The sequence below is a fragment of the Micropterus dolomieu genome, linkage group LG21, assembly GCF_021292245.1.
Source record: "Micropterus dolomieu isolate WLL.071019.BEF.003 ecotype Adirondacks linkage group LG21, ASM2129224v1, whole genome shotgun sequence".
Lineage (NCBI taxonomy): Eukaryota > Metazoa > Chordata > Actinopteri > Centrarchiformes > Centrarchidae > Micropterus > Micropterus dolomieu.
The window spans coordinates 20,706,095-20,709,761 of NC_060170.1; the positions used below are offsets into that span (position 1 = coordinate 20,706,095).

The window sequence follows — 3,667 nt, forward strand, 5'->3', positions numbered from 1 at the left end:
AAAAAAAAAACAAGGCCTGGTCATGATGGCATCATTCTGGGTTTGGGGATGGCAGAGCTTTCCAATTTTAGATCTTATTCATCCATTATTTTCTTCTTTCAGATGGCTACATGAAACTGTAAATCAGACAGAATGATGCATTCATGTACAACTGTACATATTAGAGAAATGCTTGTGAAAGCAGGAGTTTGTTTTGCAGGAGAATCAAGTGAGGGATATCAGCTTCATATCAGCACATGACCATCATACATACCACCACAAATGCTTTCTGTCAACCTGGGAAATGCTGGGAGTGGATAGCACATTGAATGGGTTAATAACACAGGAAAGGGGGTCTCACACCATTACTGCAGTTACCTTCGAAGCATTACAAATAACTGGAGTGCAAACAGGTGAATGGGGATTAGGGTAAGGGCAGGCTAGGGCCCTACAAACAAACAGACTAAAGAGCAAAGGCTGTTTGTAAGGCAGTAGTTAGTACTGAGAGTAAAGGATATGACAGGAGGGCAAATATTTACAAAGAGCGTTATGAGAAAAAGTGATTAAAACCCCCCCTGCAAAGTAAGGTGGGGAAATAAGGGACATGTAGGAATAGCTCAACAATTATAAATTCATTTTAATCCATCATGGCCAATTTGTCACATTTTATGAATGGAAATTATGCTGAACACCTGTCAGTGCAAGTAAATGGCTTTAGACCAAAAGGTAAAATGCTACTCTACAGGAAGCACAACCCAATGGTATTAATGAGGAACCTTTGCTTTAGTGAATTACCATTACAGAGCACCCACGTATATTGTTGCACGTGCAAGTAACCTAAAATTACAGAATATCCGAATGTTAAAGTATCCCTGTTAAGATAAGTTAGGAAGTTTAGGAAAAGGTTTGGGGACAGAAACTGAAACTTACTTTGACCTGTCATCTGAGCCACGGTACGAGTCATAGTAACGATCATCTCTGTGGGCAAGATGGAGATGAGAAAAATAGACACACACACACCCACCCACACCCACACACACACACACACACACCCACACAGACACTGATGAGCACCTACAATTAATGGAATGATAACCATGAATATAAATGTTTCCAGAGGCACGTGTCAATGGATTACATGCAAAATACTGGATTGAGTTTATCCTATGAATTGGACAATGTAAAGCAAGACTGTCGAATCTGTGAACAGAATGCACCTGAATGGAAAATAAGCACCTAAAGAGAGGATTAAGCTTTGTATATGCAGAAGGGAAAAAAGCAAGTGCTTTAGAAGAGGAACTCAAGCACTGAACAGAGTGTAGTATGTCTAAAATATCAAACACTTAAAACTCAAGAGGTAAATAGGAGTAAAAAAAGACTATCAACTTCAAACTGATGAGCAGAATCATGCAGCCATTTGGCACTTTAGTGTTTGGAAAAACAGAAAACATTCACAAGACAGACTGTACATCATTTATGCTCACATCTTACCCTCCTCTGTGTGGGTGCCCCATGGGCATGTTGCGTCCACGGCCACTTCCCCTGCCAACCCTACTCGGGTGGGGTGGAGGAGGACCTCTGCGGGGGCTCATCTCCTCGTAATCCCGCCGGGAGGGAGGCATGGGTCCCCGTCCCCCTCTGCTAGAGGGCATTCGGTCAAATCCGCGGTCTCCACCGCTGGACCTGCCTCCGCGCATGGGGAACCCACCCATGAGCCTGCGACCGCCTGCCCTCTCTTCAAACATCACTGTGAATCCACCATATTCATACGTTTCATCGTAGAAGTTAGGGTCGTAGGGCTGTGCACGGCCCTTTATGGGAGCCTAAAAAAGGAGGACAGAGGAAGATATACTGAGCTGCTCAAGGGAATTTGTAATACACAGTACAGGTGTGCTAGGAAAACTAGCAACAACACAATATTCCTAATGTAACACAAAATCTTGCAGGAAGGGCATTCAATGTTCTGATACATCCCCAACAAAACTCAGCTGGAGCAGGACGCGCTGTTGACATGTTAGTTTTCCCATTTCAGTGTCTTACACATCATGGCATTTTCAAATCAGAAAATGGATTCAATATGTTGCAATTCTTCAATGCAGCAAACTTGACAAATCACCCAATAGCCCTCTCTAACACAGTAAAGGATGCTTACCTCAGCGATGAGCTCCAGCATAGTCTTGATACACTCCACCACCCTCTCAGTTTTACCGCCGACCAGCACCACCCGGTCTGTCGACTGAGGACAACACTCCTGAAAAAGCTTGATGCTGGTCTTTGTGTTCTGGAGACAAAGACACAGGAACACATGATGATCACAGAAAGCTACAACACGATACAGCTGTTGATTCTACTGTAGAAAACATATAACTCCAAGCATTTCACACATTAAATCAAAACTATGTAATTTTAAAGGACATTTTCACATCTGAGGTACATTGAGTAGTCCAGGACAAAGATTGAGCCATGAGAAAAGAAAGAGGAAAAAATAATAATAAAAAATTCAAAACTTTTTGAAAAATTACATCCTGTGTAGGTACCTCCAGCTGGGTTTAATCCAGTCATTTCAAGGAGAGTACTCTTGCTACAACTGGAAAAACTGTCAGCGCCAGAAGGCTGTGTGAGATTGCATGTTGTACATTACTAACACATTTCAGTTTGTAAACTTTGCAACAGATTCAATTGCCAAAAGAACAACAAAAAAAATAAAAAACTGCTACCATCCCTGTTATCAACATACCTCACGGAGCTCCTTGATCTTGGCTCCCTTCACCCCAATGATTGAGCCAGCCAGGCTCTGGTGGATCAGCAGCCGCAGTTCACAGTCAAAATCCATGCCATTGTACTGCTGGTACTGACGAGGACATTTAGCATGTTAATACTATGATCCAATCCATTTACTTCTCTGATAGAATCAAACCTACTCGAGACTTATGTTTCTACCAATTCTGGCAATATCATCTACCAAAAAGGCACATAAAGACTAGAGGTCGACCGATTTTTGGCATTTTTTAACATAATCGGCATCGGCCAATATCCATGTATATCAAGCCGATTATTAGGCAGGCGCATCTGTGGGCAGCCTAGTGTTGTCATGGAACACGTGTTTGACGCGCGCTGCCGCTAGAGTCATTTTCCAGCCGAGTGAGCAGCAGACCTCATCCAGTGCCTAAGGAGCTAATGGTAAGGATTCAATTCTTATTACTCCTTTATATTTAATTAAAAACTTTTGATATGTTACTGCCAACTTCAAGAAAAAACCTGAATAAGACACATGACATTCGGCTAATTTGGATCGTAGTTGAAGTTGCATTATCACAGAAGAGTTGCTATCATGTCACAATAAGTAAGCAATAATTTTGCAATTACAGAGTGAATCTGAGACTTTTATTTGTTCTGTTTGTGTGTCTTATATTTGAGAGGGTTGTCACTCAATGCAGAGAAATAAGTAATAAAAAAAGAGACCAACGCACTATAGGCTAGTGACAGACTGGCTTTGCTTTGCTAACGGGTAGCTACAGACAGACCCGGTGCTAATACGGCACTGGAACCTTAACGACCGTTATCTACCGCACCGAATATCAACGCGGATTTCTGTGCTTCAGTTCGGTGCAAATAGAGGTTAAAAACCAAGCAAATATCGGCCAAAATAAATCGGCAGCATTAATCGGCCATCGGCCGACCCGGATTT

At 42.2% G+C, this 3,667-nt stretch overlaps 1 protein-coding gene across 9 annotated transcripts in view; it reads right to left on the reverse strand.

The window, feature by feature from the left end:
- Positions 1-3,667, reverse strand: part of hnrnpk (heterogeneous nuclear ribonucleoprotein K) — a 16,037-nt gene that overhangs the window by 6,415 nt on the left and 5,955 nt on the right. For 6 of the 9 annotated variants that reach the window (XM_046033877.1, XM_046033873.1, XM_046033876.1 and 3 more), the window contains exons 8-11: positions 2,717-2,830; positions 2,132-2,260; positions 1,471-1,802; positions 910-957 (exon numbers count right to left, since the gene is read on the reverse strand). In XM_046033877.1, the coding sequence (XP_045889833.1) occupies positions 910-957; positions 1,471-1,802; positions 2,132-2,260; positions 2,717-2,830 (623 nt within the window). The remainder of the gene's footprint in view (positions 1-909; positions 958-1,470; positions 1,803-2,131; positions 2,261-2,716; positions 2,831-3,667) is intronic. The other 3 variants (XM_046033882.1, XM_046033874.1, XM_046033881.1) reach the window with 2 other exon arrangements.